The 22708-nt window shown below is 35.6% G+C and overlaps 3 protein-coding genes across 3 annotated transcripts; 2 read left to right on the forward strand and 1 right to left on the reverse strand.

Moving 5' to 3' along the window:
* The first annotated feature begins 2171 nt into the window (after positions 1-2171).
* Positions 2172-8636, forward strand: LOC112511991 (Usher syndrome type-1G protein). Its single transcript, XM_025117760.1, has 6 exons — positions 2172-2435; positions 3972-4036; positions 4138-4409; positions 4744-4815; positions 4900-4962; positions 8413-8636. The coding sequence occupies exons 1-6, from the start codon at positions 2329-2331 to the stop codon at positions 8455-8457; spliced, it is 624 nt and encodes a 207-aa protein (XP_024973528.1). The 5' UTR covers positions 2172-2328; the 3' UTR covers positions 8458-8636.
* Positions 8637-12905: 4269 nt separating this feature from the next.
* On the forward strand, positions 12906-14045 carry LOC112512213 (glycine-rich protein 23-like). The gene is made up of 3 exons (XM_025118079.1): positions 12906-13556; positions 13857-13907; positions 14001-14045. The coding sequence occupies exons 1-3, from the start codon at positions 12906-12908 to the stop codon at positions 14043-14045; spliced, it is 747 nt and encodes a 248-aa protein (XP_024973847.1).
* A 1723-nt stretch (positions 14046-15768) lies between these two features.
* Positions 15769-22469, reverse strand: LOC112513842 (oleoyl-acyl carrier protein thioesterase, chloroplastic-like). Its single transcript, XM_025120216.1, has 8 exons — positions 22066-22469; positions 20411-20544; positions 20195-20308; positions 19401-19496; positions 17906-17993; positions 17391-17459; positions 16055-16346; positions 15769-15929 (listed from the first exon to the last, which is right to left on the reverse strand). The coding sequence occupies exons 1-7, from the start codon at positions 22438-22440 to the stop codon at positions 16068-16070; spliced, it is 1155 nt and encodes a 384-aa protein (XP_024975984.1). The 5' UTR covers positions 22441-22469; the 3' UTR covers positions 15769-15929; positions 16055-16067.
* Between the last annotated feature and the right edge of the window lie 239 nt (positions 22470-22708).

Below are 22708 nucleotides of genomic sequence, written 5' to 3' on the forward strand. Positions count from 1 at the left end.
AAAAATTATGATTGGTTGAATGTGGTTTGCACGGCTTGTACAAATTGAGTGGTTTGCATTTGATTGCTCCCCTATATATATATATATATATATATATATATATATATATATATGAAACAATACTGTTCAATATATTGTTTTCTGTTTTTGTTCTTCGGGATACAAACGGATTAAAAATCTTCAAAGGTTCGTTTACAGATAATAAAAAACATGTAAATAATTTGAATAAACTTATTAAATATACTTTTTGAAAAATTAACAATTAATTAGGATATGTGAAGTAAAATATTTTGATTTTTATTCATATTATAAGTCATTGATTAGTTTTTTAATATGTCATTTTTCATCATTTTACATCCTTAGGGTGAAATTTAATGAAAAAAAATATTTCTTTCTCATGAAAATTGTTTTTTGGAGTTATCTGAATTTGAAGAATTTTATACTCTTTCTTCATTTTTACCATTATAGATAAATTTTTTGTAAATCTGTTGGAGCAAAAATTTACCCAGAATCTTGATTTTTAGATAATTTGTTGGAAATGTTCTTTAAAAATTTTGGCTAATTTTTTTTTTCAATAATTTTTTAAAATCCTTTTTAAAATGGACAAACTGTAAGAGATAAACAATATTTTTTATTAATCTCATCAGTAAAAATCCCTATTACCGTTTATGTTTTTTTTCCTAAGTGCATACGTCACTTAGAAGGAGGGCTATGCAACTTTAGTGATTACTAGTGATGGCCAAAAAACGGTTTTGGGTCGGGCCGGGCCTCAACAGTGCCGGTCCGTAACCGGTCCTGTCGAATTGGGTGAGCCCGGTTAAGGTGAAGTGTAGCCGGTTATGGTGAGCCGGTCCCGTCATTGTGAACGTTTTTTGCGTTTTGTAAGTTGGTATGTAAATCTTTCAACCATGACACTTGTATATAGTGTTTAGAAGGCAAAAATGACAAAAAAAAGTCACCAAACGGCTATAAAAACGACTAGTTTTTTGAAAAATCGGATTCGGCCGGGCCATAACCGGTCTCGGTCCCTCGAAACACCCCAAATCATGAACCGGTCCTGGTTTCCGGTCCTATAACTAGTCCCAGGTCGGGCCGGTCCTTTGCCGGTCCCGGTTCTGGGGCCTCTGACGGTCTCGAGTCTGGTCAGGCCGATTTGGTCATCACTAGCGAGTACTAACTCACCCAAATTCATCTTTTTTACCATTTGTAGTGTTTTTTTTTTTTTTTGGTATTATAACATTATATCCTTGTGTATTGAAACTATGAGTATAATAAAATACAAGTGTTTCTGGAAAAATTGGAAAAAGAACAAATAGTCTAAATGATCTCACCTCTTAACATATACAAATAGGGTATGAGTCATGCTTTTACTTGGAAATGTCGTTACATACAATTCATGCTTTAATTTCACGATTTAACTCATTGCACATATATGTACATGAAAAACTCCAATTTTAGCTCATTTAATGCTCTAAACGTACTGATTACGTACCAACATCATACCAATCACTTATGAACAATTCCCACTACATAACTACCAGTTTCAACAATGAATTTGGCATTGAATGCTTAGCTTTTATCAAAAGAACAATAATGCACTTTTGTCACATCAGATCCCAATCCTTCCCAAACCTAACATGTTGTGTCAAATGTTAGACAACAAATATGTATTCCATACTGTTCTGTCTTGTCATGCATATTTAACACTCTAGTAAACTGAGTTCTGTAGGTTTAAGTTTTTTCAAACGACCCCGACCAAGGAGGGGACCTATGAAGGTCCGAGTGCGGTTCAGTACACTCGGTTAACCGATTTTCACAAATACAATTTTTAGAGTATGACAGATGCACTTACTAAACTTTGAAGAGTCCTTCTACATACTAGAAAATACAAGGGATATATAAAAAACCCCCGAAAAAAACATCCCTTAAAATAAAAAAAACTTTAAAAATTCATCAAAACGATGAAATTCAGCTAAAAACACATCGGACGACTTTCCACACCCACTCGATAAAAATTACATGAACATCGCCGGACCCGGCCACACTATATGATTGAAGTACAATTGGTTTATTTTGGTCGGGTCGGATCGGACCAACGGATTGGGCGACCCGATTGGTAACAAAAGCCCGAATGTCATAAAGATTAAAGGACCCGCTTCTGTTTCCTTTTTCTTTTCGATTGTTTTCCCGATCCCCTCTCGCCTCTTCCCCCAAATTTTGACATCTAAACGGGTTTCTTTCCAATTTACTGTCATCAAGGGGGCTTTAGGGTTAGGGTTTTATCACAAATTGTTCTTCTAGATACGATTTCCTTGAATTGTATCGAGAATGTATGCTGATCGGGTGGAGACTGCGCCAAAGAGTTCGATTAAAGACCGTCTTAATGGCGGAGCCCTAGATAATTCCCGCAGCCGTAGACAAATTACTGGCAAGAGGTTCTTTTTTTCTATCTCTATATCTATTTCTCGCTCGTCATGTAAACACACGCGCTTTATTTTGATATGCTATATGTGCGTCATGTGTTTTTGCTTGATTATCTCTTTCAATTGATTGTTAATTTGAAATTTTGTGTCTCATTCGAAGATATTGTGGTTTTAATGTACTCTAAAGCTGTAGTTGAGTGTAGGTTTTTTGTAGTAAGCACCAGGACCCGCCTAGAGTTGGCATGATTGCTTTCTGGAACAGCAAGGGCAAGGCTGGCATTGGTTAGTAGGGAGACTTGCAAATTGTGCTTACTATTTTTCTAAATGGTTGAAGGATTACCAGCATGCTGATTTGTTGCAACACCAGAAAGAAAGTGCTATTTAGATTCTAAAGTAGAAGTTACCAGGACAATGAACTTTTTTGACAGAGATCCCAATCCGCTTTGAGGACGGATCAAGACATGATTTCCTGTCGTCTGATAATGTCTTGCCAGGGTCGATGCTTGGAGTGGAAGGTTATTAGTTGGATGCATGTTTCTATTTGGGAAATAGATTGAAAAATAATATTAGAACAATAGTTTTTGCAAATTACAGAGAGTTAAAAGTAAAATACCAAGAGAATTAGTTTTGATCATTGTTGGAGCTAGTGCAATACAAAAAGAAGCAGAAAGAATGTGGACGATCCATGATGGTTGAGCTATGGCTGTGGTGAGAGCTGTATGAAGTAGATTTTATGGAACCTGCATATCTTAAAAACCTCGATGGATTTTTAACTGCATGACTTAGTGATCCTTTGATAAAATTAGACATTTTGTAGTATGTTGCTATGCCTACATCTCAAATTTTCCCCTTTTCTTTTAGTAGCCCCTTTTTTCTTGGACAGAAGGATATCTACAAGGTCGATTAGTAACATTGAGTTCTAGTATGCTGTTTCCATCTCATTTTTGCCTTAAACCCTGCTGGTCCCTACTTCGAATGGGCGTCAAGGCATTAATTGTTGTCCCGTCGATTAGTTAGGGCTGGTTAACCACCACCTGGGAGATTTGTATACCCCACCTCTTTGATTAACAGCCCTTTAATTAAGCATTTCAAAAACATAACTTGGGATCCATCGACTTCTCAGAACCTGTATTGAAGTACTATAGTATTGAAAATTCGATTCTTATGTGTTTACATAATTTAAAAATGATTATACCTTATTATTTAAATGAACTGCCTATGCTTCTGCATAACCCACTCAACCGCCTAGCTTTGTTTAGTGCTAACACTGTGGGAAACTCTAGTAGAAGGAAAGCAGATCTATAGGAGCCAAGGACCTTAGATAAGGGTGTAAGCAATTCAACTTATTTTCTACCGTCACTTGTTATTTTTGTATAGATTTTTGATCTTTTATGGCTTGATAGAGAAAGGGTACACCTTTTTCCTGTGAACACTAGTATTTGTTTCTGTAAATTTGGGCACATGATACCCACATTTCCCGATCAGGTCGGAAGGGAGATTATTGGACAAAAACTTATTTTACTTGAACCAGTGACTTTCTTGCTGCAGGCAGAGGCAAAATGATGACAAGTGGGAGCATGATCTTTACGAACAGGCAGATCCGCAAATATCAAGTATGAATCTGATTGTTACAATAGGGATATGTATGCATTCAACATAATGGTATGCTAACCCCCCTCGCACGTTTACCTGATGTGTTCTATGACTTTCTTAGATCGCAGAGTTGGTGTCCTTGACCTCCGCTTGAAGCTCCAGAAGAAGAGTAATCAGCAGGCAACTCAAGGTGCTAGGGGACCATTATCAGGAGGTGTAAGAGATCTGCGTGAAAAGCTGTCAGGTATAACCTATTCACTGCCAGCAGTAACTGTTCAGGCAAAGCCAAAATCGGTACCAGAGAGCAGTAAATCTACTAGGAGAAGTGTTGTTGCAGAAGCCCCTGTAGCAGAGACTAAAAAAGTTGCTAACATTGCTTCTAAGAAAAAAAAGGTATGTTGCTGGCTGTTTTCCATTTTATGAAAATATTCAACTCTTGGGTTTATAATAAGAAGGCTGTAGTTTTCTTAAAGGTATGAATCTTTTTGGTGATAGATAAGCAAAACGGGTTTTCTCAAATATTTCAATATTTTGTGCTATCATATTTAATTACTGATTTTGTTTCTCTAGTACTTTAACTAATGGATTTGTATACAGTTTTATTCCAACTGAAACAAGTCTTGATCCTGGATGATCCATCTGTGTTATTATCCAGCTTATTTTAGCTATTATTTCTAATGTTCTCTACAATGATGTTCTTTTTCTTAACACTACGGCTTTTGTGCAGGCTGAAACAGTAGACACCTTCTTGCAGGCACTGGGTCTTGAAAAGTATTCAATTACATTTCAAGCAGAGGAAGTATGAAATTCTAGAACAATCTTTTCTTCTATACCATCTGTTTTAGAACCTGTATCCAACTTTTAAACATATTCTGTCTTGCAGGTTGATATGACTGCCCTTCTACACATGACTGATGAAGATCTAAAGGCCATAGGAATACCAATGGTAAGTCAAAATTCTATACGACTCACTGATGGCTTTTGTGCAGCATACCTCTAGGGAATTCATTTATTCTGCATATTATAATAAGTGTTGGTTGATTATGGCATGTTATTAAAAGAAAATAGTGGAGATCAATATAGTAGGTGAACGCATAGAGGCATTTAAAGTTGCAACATCAGTATAAGACATTGGAAATTAATTGAATTCTCAGTTTTTTTAGAGAAACTAAGTTTGTTCATGTCTAAAAGTATCAAGGAGAGAATTGATTCAGAATATATGTCTAGATAAGGTTTAGTTATTCCTGAGTTTTGGGATAATCGAAGATACCCTTGAGTGCAGCAGTTATGGTTAGTTGAGAAATCGGCACTTTTGAAGTCTAGACAAATAGAGATCTTTAGCATCATCCCATGTACTACCATATATCAACCTTGGGGCATAATCAAATGAGAACCTTAAAAAGGTTGAGAACTGTGAGAACCTATGCTATTACAATGGTCAAAATACAAAATGGCGGTCATGACTGATATTTGAAATAGCGGTTATCGCAGCGGTATAGCAATTCATATTATATTTCTTAGAATTATCTTTACTATATTATAAAGCATAAAAACTCTTAAAAACCATTTTTTATACATGGACTACTGCATATTGATGCATATTACTTAAAGTTCAAGATTACAAGTAAATTGTGCATAAGTACAACTTATTAAAGCTCCATGTTTGAATTCGTGTAACTAACTGCAGATGAACATAATCGAATACAAGATAAACATCTCATTTTAAATATAAAAATCTAAAATATAACAAGGATTATCATTGAGTTCTAGCAGAGTTTAATTATTATTCTCATAAAAAATTATATTATTAAACCAAAAATAAATTATTTCGGTACTAAATCTAAATTAAATTATAACAAAAAATTGAATTAAAGAAATTACACAAAAAACGAGAATTTTTTTAAATAATTAATTTGATACCAATATCGATATATATATTTTTCAAATTTATATTTTATTCAAAAATAAAAACATTATCGCTTTCTCAAAACTACATAAAATTGTATTATATCGACATAGACAAAAAACAAAACAAAACAAATCATAGTAATTAAGATGTATCTCGCTACATTGAGCGAGTACCCTTCTAGTATATTTAATATATATCTATGTATGCATATATAAACATATTATATGCATCAATTAAAAATATAGTTTCAACATCAAAACATCAATTTAAACAAGTTCACAATACAAAATAGGAAAAATGTTCATAAACGATGATAGAAAACTCAAACAGGGTTGAAGAAGGTTGGCTGTCGACGATAATAAAAATACATTGAAAACCTAAGATTCTAAGAATTTCTAAACTGGATGCTGGATGATATACGTATCTGATAATGGATTAACATAAAATAAGGGGCCAAATCAAAATAAAAGGCCAATAAGAGATAATAACGTAAGCGTCAGATTAAAAAAAGGCCCAACAGAGAATATCGGTATTGCGGACCGCTGTTTACCTCAAATATCGGTGAAATAGCGGTAAATTGCGCCGTTATTATCGAAACCACAATTTCCACTGTTATTTTGCTTATGACCGATAACTGCTATTGCACTGCTATAGTGCTGCAATTAACAGCGTAGGTCAGAACCAGTGAATTATGTGTTGTTTGACATTGTGGAACAAAAGATGCATGTAAAAAAGTTTCATATTGTGAAACAAATACATTTCGAACAAATATATGGGAAACAATAGCGTAAATCCTAGCCTAAGATGAAAAATATCATTTAAAACATTACAATGAGATTTGTTCTCACGGGGGTTTGTAATATTTTTGTGGTTCTCACATGATTAGCCCCCTGTCAACCTTTTCACTAAGGTTTTAGATGGTAGGATGCAAGGAGTTATTACATTGCTTTGAACAAAAGGCTCCCTTTCACACATGGAAATAATGCTAAATGTGTAGGCCTCTAAACTTATGGATTTGAGAATGAGTCAAGGGGAAAGAATAGGCATTACAGAACTATTCAGTACAATTAAAAGAACAAGGATTAATATTGAGAAATTTCTTGCCAAAATCTGTAGGATGGCGGATGGCCGATGGCATTCTCAAAATAGGTGCCGGCAGTTTTAGTATCTTCTAGAAACTATGCGTCTTTCCCTCAAGTGTCATGATCTCGTTAATCTACCTCATTAGATATCTTTCTACCATTCTTTAAATTTCCTTTTGAAAGTTTGCTGTTCGTCTTTCTTTCGACCTATGGGCTACGGTCATTGGTGTGTCCATGATCAACGTGATTGCCATGTATATGCTTATTATGATTTTTAGCTGATGCTCAAATCCTTTAGAACTTTTTGCTGTCATGATACCTAAAACTTGCATTGCGCTTCTCTGTAATGTACTCCCTCCGTCCCAAAATAAATGTTCACAATGAAAATATCACATAGTTTTAGGAATGTGCAATTATTACTACTAAATGACACTTTTACCCTTGATAATAGAGATATAAACTTTCTCCAACTCATAATTGAGGGTAAAATGGGAAATAAGAAACTTACTTTTGAAAGTGGACACTTATTTGGGACAAACTAAAATAGTAATGTGGACACTTAATTTGCAACGGATGGAGTAACATTCTTTCCTTATGTGGAACCCCGTTAGATTATTTTCCAAAAGAGCTCCCTTGAGGAGAGAAGGAAGGTTCCGACATATATTTCGAAGTCTAGCCGATGTGGACTTTGACACGATCCCTCCAATGAAGGCTAAATGGGCACAAATTGTCCTAGAGTGTCGAGAGGGGGATAAACAAGTGCAGATTGCCCAATAGTGTCAAGTCTCTACAGTGGTAGACCTTAGCTGTGAAACGATTTAAGAATATGTGGAACCCTGTTAGATTACTCCTCAAAAGAGCCTTTTGAGGAGAAGGGTAGGTTCCAACATATAACGAGGATAATAGGTCCAAGTTTAGCCGATGCGGGACTCTAACAAAGCCATAGCTTTATGAACATTTTAATGTTCGATTCCAATTTGGTTGGTTTTCCATCAAGTTCTGTATGGAAAAAAGCTATCTGTGTGGATTAATTTGTCTGTATAGATTGGGAAGAGTTTTGGTTGGGAGGCTTTTTCATAGATAGAAGTAGCGTGTTTTTTAATTGGGAGTGGCATGTTCGAAAAATACTTGGTTTTCCGCATACAGCACCCCCAAAAAGCTTACTGAATAAGTCACTTTTTATATTATTAAGCCACTACCAAATAATCATGTATAGTTGCCCGAATAAACTGCAAGTCTTATTAAGCTTATTAAGATGCTACAAAACAGACCCCAAGTGTGATTGGTTATACGCAACAATATATAAGGTTTGAACCCTTGGCCTCGAGGCTGGACTCTATCAGTAGGATAGTAACCCGGTAACTGTATGTCTTTCTTCCTATGATGATGGACTTTATTTGTATAGGGTCCACGAAAGAAGATCCTTCTGGCATTGGAATCTAAAGCATGAGCGGGCTCGTGTGCTTTGAACTGGTACGAGACTATTTGTAACTTTTCGTGGGTTAATTTTTGTTCTCGATTGTATTTTGATGGAAGTGATCGCGTATGAGAAGAGGATTCATAGGATTAGAACTGTGTAATGAATTTCCTGCCTTACTATATAAAGTTCTCTAAATTCATCCACGGCGCACATCTATTCCGACGGATTGAAAACCAGGACCGACCGGTTACAAAAGGACCGGTCGTGCCCTACCCGGTTACAAAAGGACCGGTTGGGCCCTACTGGTTACAAAAGGACCGGTCAGGCCCTACCGGTTACAAAAGTTAAAGCTACCATCTTTGAGCAAGGAATCCCCGTTTGAATGACCGATTAGTCCCAACCGGTTAAAGCAAATCTCGCATTGAATCAGGGGAACTGTTATGGGGATGGGTCGGATTCTCTCTTTGAATTTTTGAATTGCCATGTGGCGGTCTTTGATTGGTTAAGAAGTTGTCGTTTTTATTGTTATTTTGTCTTTTGATTTGTTCTATTTTTATTAACAACTTTTATGGATGGGTATTTATGATTTTTCCATTTTGGAAATCTATTAAATGCTTAGAATCTCTTCTATTTTTTTTTTCTCAATTTTTTGAGTTTTTTAAATGTTGAATATGTTAAAAAGACTTTTCCGGCCCTGAATGGAAAATGTGTAATTCATTATTAGCCCGAGCTTTTTTGTAATCTTGCATACTCAAGTTTAACCTCCAACTCTTATTTGTTTTTTCATTTACTTTATTTTTTTTAATGAAATTTGTTTTCTAAAGTTTCAATAATAAACAAAATGAAATTCTAGAAATTTCTTTGGTAAGGGTTGATGAAGATGAGAGTTGAAGAAGACTTGAAAGATTTTAAAAGGTATGTAGAAATTATATTTCTTAAAAAATGTGATTTGTTATTACATATTTCTCCTTTTTAATATTGTTCGATTTGTTGTTATCATAGAACATGATTGTGTTTATGATTTGGATCATAGAAATTCAAATAAAGTTCTAAGATATTATAAAAAAATCGAATTTAAACTCCATTGACAATAACTAAATTTTTTATAAAGTTTATTTATCATAATAAAATATATGTTTTAAATTTTATCTATTATAATATAATTAGCAAAAAGTTTTATTGACGCGATGTAACAAAATTTGCATAATTTAATATACATATCATCAATAGTTACAAGATCTATATTAATGATCAAAATGGGTATGAATTACAAAACAGTCGTAGAGGTAAAATTTGTTATATTTTGGTTAATTTCTATATATTTTAATGAATATTTTACATATTTAACCGCTAGTCAGATGACATTTTCTAAATTTATTTAATTTTGTTTTGGACGATTATGTTTCGTTCGTATGGTATGAGAAGTAGAACAATCACGAGTCGGACCGACCCAAAAGGTTTGGGCCCAACAAGTTAGCCCGTCGACCCGTGCCGTCATATTTCCGAAGCATGACAGGTAAAGACGGAAATAAACCAAAAATAAATAAAAGTTATGGTGACTATCGAACTCACAACCTTTTCTTTCTTTCACTTGTCCAAATTCTAAAGAGAGCAACGATGAGGGGAGAATGGAGGAGTTCAGTTTGTTCGATAAATTTCTACCTCTTTATCTTTCTTTGAAATGTTTGGATTTTTGTCGATGAATTTAGAATAACTTTAGGGGTGTCTGATTAGAGGTATTAAACAACAATCAATCAGAATGAAAAAAAATTCTGTTTGGTTTTATATGATGAGTCTTATTCCTCCACAGACCTAAATTTTCATTCCAGATTAATTTGGGAGAAACGGAAATTCATTCATATTTTCAAATGCTCTCATTTATGAACAAAAAAACCCTTATACAGTGAGTCGACTCCTCGTTACATGGTTTCAAATCCTATACGTCATTTGATATGCGACCTCATTAATGCAATTGAAGAAAAACAGAAGTTAGCTCACGAGGTTACAAATTCCGATTGGTATTTATTCAAAACATGTATTCTAAGATTGATATCACAAACATTATGCACTATCACCAGTAGTTATCGGTTTTAATTTTAGAAACGAATCAAATAAAGACTCTCAATACACTCAAGATAAGCAAGATATAACTGGTTGATCATATTAGTATCGATATAACATTTGAAAATCGATTTATAAAATCAACTGAAGTCCAGGTAGCGAAATTTATACATGACTATACATTAAATCTTTAACGTGGTAAAAATCTTCAATAATTTATTATATGATAATAACCAAATAATGTAGATTGTAGCACAAAAATCTCTATTTTTTTTACATCTAACTACCAACTACTAGTTTTTAAAGATTTCAAACATTAATTAGGTGTAGGTTTAAACGAGAACATCTTCATTTTATGGGAACGCGAGAACACCCTTATCACATGTGATAATACGCGTGAGGAGACCCTGTGATGTGCGGACGACGTGTTCTATGACTTAGGTCACGTCAAAGGTTGTCTGCGTCTATGATTTAGCATCACATGTGATGGTATTGATGGATTATAGTATCATATCAACAACCTTATCACATGTGATAATACTTGTGAAGGAGTTTAGTGGTGTAAGGAGCGACTTGACCCACAACCAAGATCGCATCAAAAATCATCTGCGTCCTTGATTTAGTATCACATGTGTATCATATGTGATGAAATAATAATATCATATGTGATTGTCTATGGTAAAAGAGTGTTCTCATGTTCTTGTAAAATGAAGGTGTTCTCGTTTGAACCCTTTAATTATATTATTAAAATAATCAATATATTTAATAAAATATTGTTTTTCGCTGTTAAACATTTAGTTTTACCGTCTTCTACCGGTGAGAAAGAATTTAAATCTTAGTTATGATAAAGTGTATGTTAAAATAGAGAAAAAAAAACGAATGTAAAAATCTCCAATTTTTTTAAAAAAAATATGTAAACCAAATATTTAGAAGAGATATATGTTCTTAAAAATTATAATATCAGAAATTAAACATGCGTACAATTCAGATATCATTTTTTTATGAATATTTTTATTCGTAAAATAGTGATATTTTGTAAACATGTTTAATTTATGATATTATAATTTTTTTAGTAAGCATATTTGATTAAATTTATAATATTTAAATGATAAAAATATTAAAATTAAATGTACAATGTTGTAATAGAAATTGATGATGTTATAATAAAATAATTTTGAAAGTATAATTCTATAATAAGAAATGTCATGTTAGCACTACTGTACATGTGGACAGCTTACGTGGACGATGAGGTGACAAAGCATCCCCAACAACTATGATATTTCAGAAATCTTATTATAAAAAGTTGTTTCAACAGCTATGCTAAACTCTCATCTAAAAAAAATGAGAGAAAATAGACAAATCTCTAAATTCAGAAAATACATACATACGAGAGAGAGGACGTTCCAACAGGTGAGTTATTATGTAACATTTTACATTTGTACAACCAATACAACTCAATCTCAACCGTCCATTTAATTTGATGAATATGCGATTTCATAAAAGTTTTGATTGTTTCATAATATAAAGTATTGATCATAATTAATAAACCATAGTCATCTTTCATAAATATTCAAATCATAATAAATAAACTCTCATCATTTACATAAATATCTTAATTGATTAGGTTGCATTGATTGTATAAATGTGATAAGTTGTATCTGAAACATTCTCTCTCTATCTATATATATATATATATTTCCATAAAAACTAGTCTTGGAGTTTGATGGCACGTGGTTTGTTGAACGTTTAGGCCCCTAGGATCATTTTCAGACGCTCCATTTGCTTCTTTAAATCTGATTATTTTGACTACAAGTAAGGGGTCATTTATCAAACGTTTACAGAATAAGAGCTTACCAGCAAGAACCACCACACACACATACCTAATCGGGTAATATTCTTGGTCATCAAAATGGATTATTGGTAAGTGTCTTTTACCTGGTAAGCGCTTACCGGGCTCACTCACCGAGTAAGATTCTTAGTTTTTGTTATGCCTCTTACCGGGTAAGATTTTTGTCATGCTAACCCGTTAAGTTAAGTGACACCCAATAAGCTACAAAAATGGTAAGCAACTCCTTAATCTTATATAATTTCAACAAATACGATTCTCTGCAAGATACAAAAATGGTATGTTTCGATGTGTTAGATTCCTTACGATTTTTCCCAATGCAGTAATTGGGGTGTTTTCGTGCCATAAAGACTTTGGTCATCTTATCGTTAACGAGTTCTAATCGAAGTAAAATTCTGATGCATAAATGCTTGTTAAATTGGTTTCTATAATAGGTAAACAAGAAGATGAATTCAACCACCAAATTACCCTATAAATTGTGAAGCCCTCAAACCCTAAATTTTCACCCAAAGTAAAAAAAAAAAAAAGCAATTTTCTCTCTCTTTTTACTGTTGTTCTTGTTAATTTACCAATGGGAAAAGTTCATCAACCATTGCTTTTGCTTGCAACATTTCTTATAGTTTTCTCGAGTATCGGAACCCTAATTCGGGCCGATACAAGAAAAATAGGGAAATCTAATGCAGCTTCACCGGAATCAGAGGGTATTGAAGGTAATAACCCTTTCGATCCCATTTACCACCCGGATTCTGGAGCTGGTTTCCAGAATACGGGTGATGCTAAAGATGGGTCGAAAAAGGTAATTGGTGAGAAACCTGCACTGTTGTTGCATCTATTCCCATTCCCCGGCTTCCCTCTTGGCCTCGGCTCCCCTCTGGGCCTCGGCTCCCCTCTGGGCCTCGGGTTCCCTCTGGGCCTCGGGTTCCCTTTGGGCCTCGGGTACCCACTAGGTTGGTTGGGCGGTATTGGAGGGTTTCCGGGCGGTATTGGAGGGTTTCCAGGCGGTATTGGAGGGTTTCCAGGCGGTATTGGTGGGTTTCCCGGTGGTATTGGTGGGTTCCCTGGTGGGTATCAGGGTTGGTACCCAGGAGGTCCCGGCGGATACCCAGGAGGTCCTGGCAGGTACCAAGGCGGTCCTGGCGGGTATCCAGGCGGTCCCGGGAGGTACCCAGGCGGTCCTGGCAAGAATCCGGTAGTTGGACCCGGCGATGCAGCCAAACCGAAGGTAGAGGGCAAAGATTGAGACAAGAAGAAGTTGAAAAGATTTCTTGTATTTTCTTTTGATGTTCAAAAAGATGTTTGTTGGTTTACTCCTAATTAGGCTGCTTTTATTGTTTATAGACATTAATAAACACAGGTTAATATTAGGCTTCTAATACAACCTTTGATGTACTGAAAGTTTAGTAGTCAATTTACAGAGAATTTAATTTCTTGGAACAGATGAAAGATCTATGTACATCTTACCATCAAATCCTACTTTTAGATATGATATATTGGGTTTGTTTGATCTGGTATATGCTTTCAGATACGTGTTTCTATATCAACTGGTCATATGATGGGCATTGATCCTCTAGATGTATAAACTATAAAGTACTTGCACAGTTAGAGCATCTCCAACAGATAATTTACATATTTTGGAGTTTTTAACCTTTGTTTTTTGTTTCAACAGATTCTGTATCTTTCTCCAAAATTGAGAAAGCAGGAGAGAGAATAAAAATCGAACTCCATAAATTTAAATGTTGAAAAGAGAGAGATGATTTTTTTAATTGTTATACGTTGAATGTATTATCATTTTATATAAAATATATCTGAATATTTTTTGGAATATTAAATCTATTAATAAATATAATTTTATATTGAAATCCCTAAAATGGAGAATTCTGTTAAGCACAAATGTCATTTTTTAGGGAGATTTTTTAAATACTCCAGTCTCTATTTTAGAGAAACTAGTTGTGTACCCACGCAATGCGGCGGAAGCCGTGAATTTTAACGATTTTGAAGTTTCACTGGTTTTATTAGAGAAGATTTAACGATAATATAAGTTACACTTGGTCTTTACATATTAATACAATTTGAATAAATAAGAGTTAAAGTTCCAATTACAGTCTATTGATGAAAAAAAAATGTATGACAGTTTAGAATCCAATATATTTAAAATTGAACATATTTAAACGACTCCACAAATGTGTTCAATTTACACCAAGAGCAAAGAATCAAGAGATCGAGAGTGAGACCGAGAGTTCTAGAGCAATTGAATGGGAAATGAATGGAAAAACTTTTAATAACTCATGGTGAATATCAGTTTGAATCTCCCCTTAGGGGATGGGGAGAAGACATAGAGATATGAGAGGGTGAAACATAAGTGAAAAGTGTCAAAAGTATCTTGGGAACATAAAAAGAAAAGATAATAATGTGCATTGGTAACTTGCACTATATGTTATTTTAATTGTAGATTAAGAGATTTTAAGACTAAATGCATAAAGTAGTAGTACTTAATGAATTATGAGTTGTTTTTAAGACTTTGTACATAAACGTATAATACTTTGTGCATTAAAAATTGTTTTTAGTACTTTTGATAAATCTATGTTTATAAGGTAGTATAAATTATAGAAAATTTGTTGAAGATGCTCTAAGCATGAATTTACACAGAAAAGGTCAACTTAAAGAAGCAATGCACATACAGTTCAACATATGGTACAACAATGACATAATCTGTCGAGGTGGATCAAAAGTCCACAAAGTTTATTAGAGGTGTTTTTAATTTTTTAAAGTTCTTTGATTGATTTCGATGGGGTCTTTCCGATTTTTTGGTCAACTTCGAGGGACTTATTCGGTTTTTTGGTCAGTGTCGCTTATATTTTCTAACATCCTTGAGCACTCTAGGGTTTAAACGAGCCCAGCCGAGTAGTAGGTTATCCGAGTGCGGCTCGGGAAAAAAATACTAGGCTCGAACTAGAATAACTTTTTCAATGTAAGGCTCGAGCTCAAATAATTCACGAGTTATCGAGCTCGATGCTCATTTATGGGCTCGAACTCACGATCGATTAACTTGTTTATGGACCCGAGGTTGATAAATTTTATATTCTATTGTGTAATTTATAAACATATGATCATGTTTGGCTCAAGTGTATGCTCGAATGGCTCGACTCGAATCGAAAAATTTAATTGAGTTTTCGAACGAGCCGAGTTAAATATTAGTGTTATGAAGCTCGGCTCGTTAAGTTAAACGAGTTCTACTTTGTGTTCGAGATAGACTCAAGCTCGAGAATTATTAAGCTCGAGTAGCTTGTTAAAAGTTCGACTTGTTTATACCTCTAAGCACCCCTCAAAATTTAGTGGGTATACCTTTCATGCCCCCATAAAAATTCTACTTATGAAAACCGATTGAGCAAGTACATAGGACCCTGCTGGGACCTTCATAGGTCCGCCCCCGACGATTTTAACTACACGTTCGTATTAGCAAATATCGGGAAACATGTTTATTTTTCTAACAAAAACATTACTTCATAGATAGATTATTCATGCCATTCTACATGCAAGACATAGGAAGATAAAGAGAGCACCTGTCGGGTTTCGAGAATCCGGAAATCTAGTCCACCTAAAAAGGTAGACAACAAATACACTAAGTAAAAACGAACGAAATCCTACAAGGCGAATTATGAAACGGATTGAAAACATGCACAAAGCAGGAAGACGAAAAAAAAAAGGTAACGCTGAACAAACCTAAGGACGTTGCTCATTTTTTTGCGGGTTTCTTTCTCCACTCGGTGCGACCCCTGTTTAGTTCAAGACCTGCACCTGATGATCTTAGTAAATGCAAAAACCGGCTCAAATCCGCTGCATCTTTTTTGGGAGCAGAAGATCCATTGGTTCCTTCGAGTTTTGAGATGGCAGGATCATCGAGTGACTCAGAACTTGTGAGCGAATCGACTATGTCGTCATGCTGGCATTCACGCCTGTAGTCTAAGGTAATCGTTTGTAGTTCATGAGTATCAATGACATCTTGTGGGATGCTCTGTCAAAGAGAGAAATTTTGCAACGGTTTTAGTAATAGTTAATTACCGACTCCATCCCAAAATAAGTGTCCACATTTCTATTTTTTAGTTTGTTCCAGAATAAGTGTCCACTAGCCACGTGGGTTGGGGCGCACTCATTAAGACTGAGGGGGATGTAGTGGAAATCTCATCTTCCCCAGGTTCAAATCCAGGTGCCAAAGCCTTTATGGCAATGGAGATTCACATACAATGATTCCAAGCCATTCATAGTCGCCCAGGGATTAGTTAGTGTGCATAAGTTGACCCAGAAACCCAAATGAACAAAAAAAGATATTAAGTGTCTACTTTCAAACGTAAGTGCCTACTTTCCAATTCTACACTTAATTATGAGATGGATAAATTCATTATTCCCTCTATTAGCAAGGATAATATTGTCGTTTAGTTAATTAAAAAGTAATAATAATTACACATTTCTAAATCTGTCTTTTTCGTTGTGTACATTTATTTTGGAACGGAGGGAGAAATGAATATTTCAACCCCAGGGACACATGATTGTATTCTAATTTCCAAGGGGGCCAACACACCGACATCCAATAAAACTGCAACGTTTTCTTTTTTTGAAATATTTGAAATCAAACTTATGTGTTACGTAACATGTATACACGGACATATGAAAGAAACACGAGAAAGAATTTTACTAATCTCGCTACTGATCCTTCATATAAACCAAATGAGGCCAGTAAATTCATACAGGTTAGGGTCCTTTTCTAGAGGTCAAGGGTTTTAACCTCAACAAGGTTAGGTGTGTGTGTGAGTTTCATTACTTGTATATAAATATTATATACTTCAAAAAGAAGAACAAAACTTACCTCTACCCCAAGAAGTAGAGAGAAGTTGTTTTTGTGGGACCCATCTAGCAAGGGTAGATGTATACAGGCCTGACCTCTACCCCAAAGAGTAGAGTGGTTGTTTCCATGAAGACACTCCGCTTGTGAACCGTGTGACAGAAAGAGAAAGATAGATACGATAAACATCCTTCATATGTGGATCACAATCTTACTGACCTCAAGAACCCACCCAATGTAGGTAACATTGTTGACATGCTTGTTCATATCGAGATCGGCTCTTCTTGGCTGTATGTTTCAGACGATCATTAAATTCCTGATAGTTATAATAGCATCTCCAATAGATTCTCCAAAATGGAGAAATTAAAATTGAAAATCTCCAAAAAAATTACTTTCAAATTCACAGATTCTCTATTTTAGAGACTACAACATTAATTATATTATTAAAAATATTTTATACAATTAATAAATACTATTTCTCTCTCCAAAACATTTAAAATCAAGGTTCCTTATTGGTGGGAAATTGGGAATACAATAAAAAATTATTTCTCTCCTAGTAATCATTTTTGGGGAGTTCTTCAAATTTGGATCTCTCTCTTACTTTCTCTATTATGGAGAAAGTTTTAGAGAATAAGTTGGAGCAAAAACTGTCAAAAATCTCAATTTTGGAGAATCTGTTGGAGATGCTCTAACAAGAAAATAGAGCATATTTTTTGAATAAACGTTGGTCTTACCACAAGTCTTAGCGTCGAATATTCGGCAGGGTCTTCTAGTTTTGCTATTTTCTTCACGCTGCTACTGTTCTCTTCAGGAAAGGCTAATCTGGAAGCCACAAAACAATCAATGAAACCGAGCAGAGTTTTTGTGGTACTACAACGGAGATTAAAGTGTAAGGATTAATGGAAATTTAACCCATCACCTTTATGTGATTGTAATTAGCAATAATATTTTAATATGTTAACCACAAGGATTGCAGTGTAGTGGTTGAGGACCAGGAAGATGTGGTGGAATATCCCATTTGGCCTAGGTTCAACTCCAGACATCCAAAACAATTGCGGAAATGAGGATGCTTAAGTGGACCTATGGTCAGGCCATGTTAGAAAAAGTTCCGAATGACGTTTTCCAGGCGGAGTTGGGAGTTTTCCCCAATAACGAATAAATTGAGAAGAGGGGAGATTGAGCTGGTTTGAGCATGTTCATAGGAGACTAATGAGGAGTCAGGAGGAAGGGACGGACAAGGAGGATGTGGGAGGAGCAATTGAGGTCGAACATGACGGCCTCAGATATTTCTGAGGATGTGATCTCTAATAGGAGTACTTGGAGACAGAGGACTACAATAGCAAACTAGGTATTATGACCCACTGTAAGATCCCACATTGGTTGGGGAGAGGAACGAAAGTTGCCTTACAAGGGACCGGATAAGTGGACAATATCAGGTACTGTTGGCCTTGGATGTTATAGATGGTATCAAAGCTGGGAACCGGTCTACTGTGACAGCAAGGACGTTGAGCTCCCAAGGGGGTGGATTGTAAGATCCCACATTGGTTGGAGAGGGGAACGAAAGTTGCCTAGGGATTAGATTCCTCGTCTATCAGACGCATTTTAAAACTGTGAGTTCAGGTGTGTGGAGAAAGCGGGCAATATCTAGTACGGTTGGCCGCGGATGTTACACCTATAGCTAGCCCGGTTGGGCAAAGGAAGTTGGACAGGTTGGGAGGGTGGTAGAGAGCTGGAATTTAGGCTCGGGATGTGTTTTTGCCTTGTTTTATATCACTATTGCCTTGCATTACCTCTTGGACTTATCCAACGTATGAATTAGTCACTTTCTCTTACTTATTTCTCGTGCTTCGTTCACCAATATGCTAATTGGGGTCTTCACGGAAGCAGTTGCTCTACTCTTTGGGGGTTAGGGGTCAAGTCCGAGTACATCTCACCCCTCCCAAACCCTACTTTCAAGTGGGATTTACTAGGTCAGTTTAATATGGTTTGAATTAATCTGTTGATGCATCTCCAAAAGATACATGCTCATGTAATTTCATTTCGCCATACTCTCATGGCCCTCGTCTAAAATGTACAAAAATGTTAGTGTGTATGCATTTAGTTGTTTAGGAATTGTGGCCTCATGATACTATAATTTTCAAATCAATATAGAGGGTAATTTTATTTTACGAGTTTACCCAACACAGTAATACCATAGAGAATGTAGCATTTAGCAAACAATGAACCTACCTTGGTGTCTTGGGACAAAAAACTAGATATTCGTCTCTGACGTCATCATTGACTTTCTGGAGTTTTCTAGTATCCTCGTTCATCATCACCCACTTGCTGCGTTTTAACAGGAAAGGATCAATTTGCAGTTCTAGTGCTATCTTGATCATTTTGCAGTCCACAATAAACAGACAAAAAGAACCCAAAGTTACACATCCGGGACCTAAAATCTCCGGTGGATTAGCTGGAAATAGACATAATTGGCCAGACAACAAGAGGCTGGCTGCTGGTTAGGCAAAGCCCAAAGCTGGAAATATATATACACACACACATATATATAGGGTTGGGGTCCGGTGAAAATGAGAGTTTTGGTGAGAAGGGTAAGAAGGGATCTCCACCCTTGAATCAATCCAAATGGAAGTGTTCCACTAGATCAACACTAATGAGAAACACGGGATCAATTCCCTTCTAAAGCACAATAATGGGTTGGTTTGAGATTAAAAGTGATCAAGGGTCCAAATCCCTTCTTACACTTCTTACCTTAGCTCCTATTCTCACATGATCTTTTGTCTCTCTCTCTCTCTCTCTTCTCTCTCTCTCTCTCTCTCTATATATATATATATATATATATATATATATTCATGCAAAACGGTCCCTTTTTAACCATCACAAGTAGGGTGACTTATCTAATCCAAAGTCTGAATAGGTTCAATGAACAACTTTGCTCAGAATATGACTAGGTAAAGTTTCCGGGAACATGGATGCATCTCATTTCACATAAGCTAAAGAGTTCACTTGGTATTCAAAGAGTTCACCTTGTAGCCCTTCCAATGACCTCACCAGTCGCATGGTCTTTTATAATCCAATCACGTCTGGTCCCAATCCTTCCTTCACTTTGACACCAAGTCTCAATTTCAACCACATCACTCCTATCACACACGATACCATAGAGAATATAAAAAAATGTTTCAAATGCAATAACCTATGTCACAAATATGTTTTGTTTTTGGCTGAAACACCTGAAGTATTACCAGGCAGGGTATCTGTAAATTTCAATATGCATTCGTGAAGTCACCCATATGAGATGCAACTTTCTCATAGTGGTCGTGGTGGCAAATCCGTCTGTTGAAAATCCAACACTTTGAGCGTGATTACCTCCAACCTCCTATAATATGTCGAAATTTTCTAAAGCTGTTAATATAGCATTCCATAGACAATTGCTTCCTGCCGCAGAAAAATCAATCCAACAAATGATCTGAGGGTCCATTTGGTTTGCAGGATTTGGTGGAATTTGGAATTGGATTCCATTCCAATCAAAGTGTTTGGTTTAAAGAGAAGTCCAAAAATCCCGTGATTTCAATGAAATCCCTCAAACATGGGATTTAGTTGGTATTTCACGGGATTTCATATGATCTAATTTGTAATGATGTTTTAAAAAACATTTGTTTAGTATAATCAATTGATAATAAGGTAATTCGATTATTTTTATAATTTGTTTTTATACATTATTTATAAAGAATGAAATTAAATTCCATTCCAACTCCTATAAATGAAACACACCAGCAATTCAAAATCCATCCATGGACCCTACGCGTGCTTTTGGTTCAATGGAATGGTTTTGACGGATTTGGATTTTGTAGAAGAATTTGGAATCTTTGGATTTTGCTATGTTTGGTTTATAGGATTTGGAATGTAATTGAAATTCCATTTTTTATAAATAATTAAAAAAAACAAAGTATAAATAATTACAAAAAAAAATTTTAAATTATATAAATAATTATAAAAAAAATTAAATTATCTTTTAATTAATTGATTACTATAAAACAAATGTTTTCAATATATTATAAAACATTATTACACACAAATCCTGTGAAATCCCATAAAATACCAACAACCTCATGGGATTTCAAAGAAATCTCACGACCCTAGATTCCAATGAAATCCCGGGATTTTGAATCCAAGCAATCCTCCACATGGGACTAGAATATAATTGAATTCCAAATCCCTTCAAATCCTCCTTCAAATCCTACAAACCATACGGGACCTAAATTTGCCATCTACATCATTGATATCCTCTCTAAAAAGTGAAAACTATACATGCACATTAGTCATTTAGGTACATAAAGTTTGTGACGCTGAACTGCACTTCTGATAATAAAATCGGAAATACCTTTTTCTCATATTACTCTCTCGATACATAGTCTGAAAATGGAGCATTTTCGCATAGAAGATGTAAAACAAATTTTAGGCATTCTAGAAAAAAAATTCGTAATTGATTTACCGAAAAATAGGTTAATCATATGAAATTCTAATAAAATTCATGACTTTGTGACATGTTAATAGAAAAATGGCTTCATAAAGGTCATGGATTGAAAGGTTATATGCCTAAATCCACGACTTTCCTCCAAGTCCCAGCAAACTAAATAAATCATCATCATCACCGCTCACAGAATTCACCTCTTTCAATCGGGAGATGTTCCGATAAACAAGTCGGACCAGGTCTTGGTTGAGACGAGTTCAGCTAGCGGTGATGATTTTTGTAGTTTGCCATTGATGGGACCGAGCGAGACTGCCCATTGTTGTTAATTCCATAGCAAGAATACATATGCATTGTGCAATTCACCGATTATACAGAAAATATAACAGTTTTTAACACCAAAAAAGAGGCAATATATTGAAACCTAACCTGCAACAGATTGGCAATTGTTTCAACAGTTGCAGTTTTATTAATCCCAACTTCATAACACCTTATGATGAACCTCTCCTTATACGATAACCCATCTTCTGTCAAACTCCCTAACCGAAGCCGATCCGCCAGGCTCTTCTCCGCCTCTGCCTCCTTCAATCCAACAGCGACGCTGGTCGGTTGCTCATTGGTCTTCACCGCCATTACCGGCGCAACCTTCCGCGACGGTGAATTGCACAATAAACCGGTGTTTCCTTTTCGAATTGAGACGAATTCGACGGATCGGGAATGAGTTACGGCGATAGAGTTGTCTTTGAAGACGCCATTGTACGTCGTGGCCGCCGCCGCGGCAGTCGGAACAACTCTTGATAGCATAGTTGTGTATCTCGCCGGCGGCGGTCGTCGGAACAGGCGTTGATTGAAGAGGTGGACGTGTGCGAGCGGTGATGATTTATGTAGTTCGCCGTCGATGGGACCGAGGGAGTTGTGGTCGAAGGAAAGTGACACTGGACTTGCTTTTATTCACGGTTATGCCATGTACCGCTTCGTGTTGGATCCAGAAAACAAACACACCGTATCTTTTTTGAATCTTTGATAAAACAATATATTAAAGTGACGATAAATCTGGTCCGTTGATTGTTTT

The sequence above is a fragment of the Cynara cardunculus genome (assembly GCF_001531365.2).
Source record: "Cynara cardunculus var. scolymus isolate 2C chromosome LG 5, CcrdV1, whole genome shotgun sequence".
Taxonomy (NCBI): domain Eukaryota; kingdom Viridiplantae; phylum Streptophyta; class Magnoliopsida; order Asterales; family Asteraceae; genus Cynara; species Cynara cardunculus.

What these genes read in the sequence shown, in the direction of transcription:
- LOC112513842 (XM_025120216.1), bottom strand. Translation starts at nt 22,440, where the DNA reads ATGCTATCAAGAGTTGTTCCGACTGCCGCGGCGGCGGCCACGACGTAC. An exon ending in TTTTGTCCCAAGACACCAAG is followed by an intron (nt 17,994 to 19,400) that starts GTAGGTTCATTG and finishes TGTGGCTTCCAG; the next exon opens with ATTAGCCTTTCCTGAAGAGA. An exon ending in ACATTGGGTGGGTTCTTGAG is followed by an intron (nt 16,347 to 17,390) that starts GTCAGTAAGATT and finishes TCTCTTTGACAG; the next exon opens with AGCATCCCACAAGATGTCAT.
- LOC112511991 (XM_025117760.1), top strand. Translation starts at nt 2,329, where the DNA reads ATGTATGCTGATCGGGTGGAGACTGCGCCAAAGAGTTCGATTAAAGAC. An exon ending in AGACAAATTACTGGCAAGAG is followed by an intron (nt 2,436 to 3,971) that starts GTTCTTTTTTTC and finishes TTCTTGCTGCAG; the next exon opens with GCAGAGGCAAAATGATGACA. An exon ending in GGCAGATCCGCAAATATCAA is followed by an intron (nt 4,037 to 4,137) that starts GTATGAATCTGA and finishes TGACTTTCTTAG; the next exon opens with ATCGCAGAGTTGGTGTCCTT.
- LOC112512213 (XM_025118079.1), top strand. Translation starts at nt 12,906, where the DNA reads ATGGGAAAAGTTCATCAACCATTGCTTTTGCTTGCAACATTTCTTATA. An exon ending in GCGATGCAGCCAAACCGAAG is followed by an intron (nt 13,557 to 13,856) that starts GTAGAGGGCAAA and finishes ATATGCTTTCAG; the next exon opens with ATACGTGTTTCTATATCAAC. An exon ending in TGGGCATTGATCCTCTAGAT is followed by an intron (nt 13,908 to 14,000) that starts GTATAAACTATA and finishes TTGTTTCAACAG; the next exon opens with ATTCTGTATCTTTCTCCAAA.